The sequence below is a fragment of the Hippocampus comes genome, unplaced genomic scaffold (assembly GCF_001891065.2).
Source record: "Hippocampus comes isolate QL1 unplaced genomic scaffold, H_comes_QL1_v1.1 C16699800, whole genome shotgun sequence".
NCBI lineage: Eukaryota > Metazoa > Chordata > Actinopteri > Syngnathiformes > Syngnathidae > Hippocampus > Hippocampus comes.
In genome coordinates, this window is record NW_017836966.1 from 1 (window position 1) to 711 (window position 711).

At 48.5% G+C, this 711-nt stretch overlaps 1 protein-coding gene across 1 annotated transcript; it reads left to right on the forward strand.

Annotated features, from left to right (window-relative positions):
- Positions 1-6: 6 nt before the first annotated feature.
- LOC109508920 (kinesin-like protein KIF20A) lies at positions 7-656 on the forward strand (the record flags this gene model as incomplete). The annotated part of the gene is made up of 3 exons (XM_019858846.1): positions 7-134; positions 222-387; positions 480-656. Coding segments are annotated over exons 2-3 (342 nt in total), but the record flags the coding sequence as incomplete, so codon positions are not given.
- Between the last annotated feature and the right edge of the window lie 55 nt (positions 657-711).

Sequence of the window (711 nt, forward strand, 5' to 3'; positions counted from 1 at the left end):
GACTTGGCTGGCTCCGAAAGATGCAACAAAACCAAAACCTTTGGCGAGAGGCTAAAAGAAGCAGGAAACATTAACAACTCACTCCTCATCCTGGGGAAGTGCATCAACGCCCTGCGCAACAATCAGACCGAAAAGTACAATCCGCTGTTGTCACGATGACCGTTGTCTTTGCAGCCCGTGGCGGTTACTCGTGCAGTTCAACCGCTCTTTCGTCCAATCAGAATGAAGAGCGCTTGCATCCCTTTTCGTGAGAGCAAGCTGACCAAGCTCTTCCAGGCTGTTTTCTGCGGCAAAGGAAGAGCTTCAATGATCGTCAACACTAGTCAGTGTGCTTCGACATATGATGAGACGCTCCATGTCATGAAGTTCTCTGCTGTAGCCAAACAGGTAAGCCTGGAAATGGCCGCCTTGGCGGTAGTGCTGTGATCCACTTTTATCAAATGAATACAAATTGAGGGGTTATCGTATGTCATCTTCAGGTGCAGGTGATCCCGGACAAGTCCCTGGAATCTCTGTCCATGTGTCTGGTGGGTCCCAATGGCAAATCTCTGGTGAGGAATGGGGTGATTGACAGGCAGGCCCTGGAAAGTTTTCTGTCCGAAGATGAGCTGCTGAATGAGGAAGACGATGCAGACATGTCCTTACTGACACAGAACGTAACTCAATTTTACATTCACGTCTAAATGGGTCTTGAGGGGTGGTTTTTTTTTT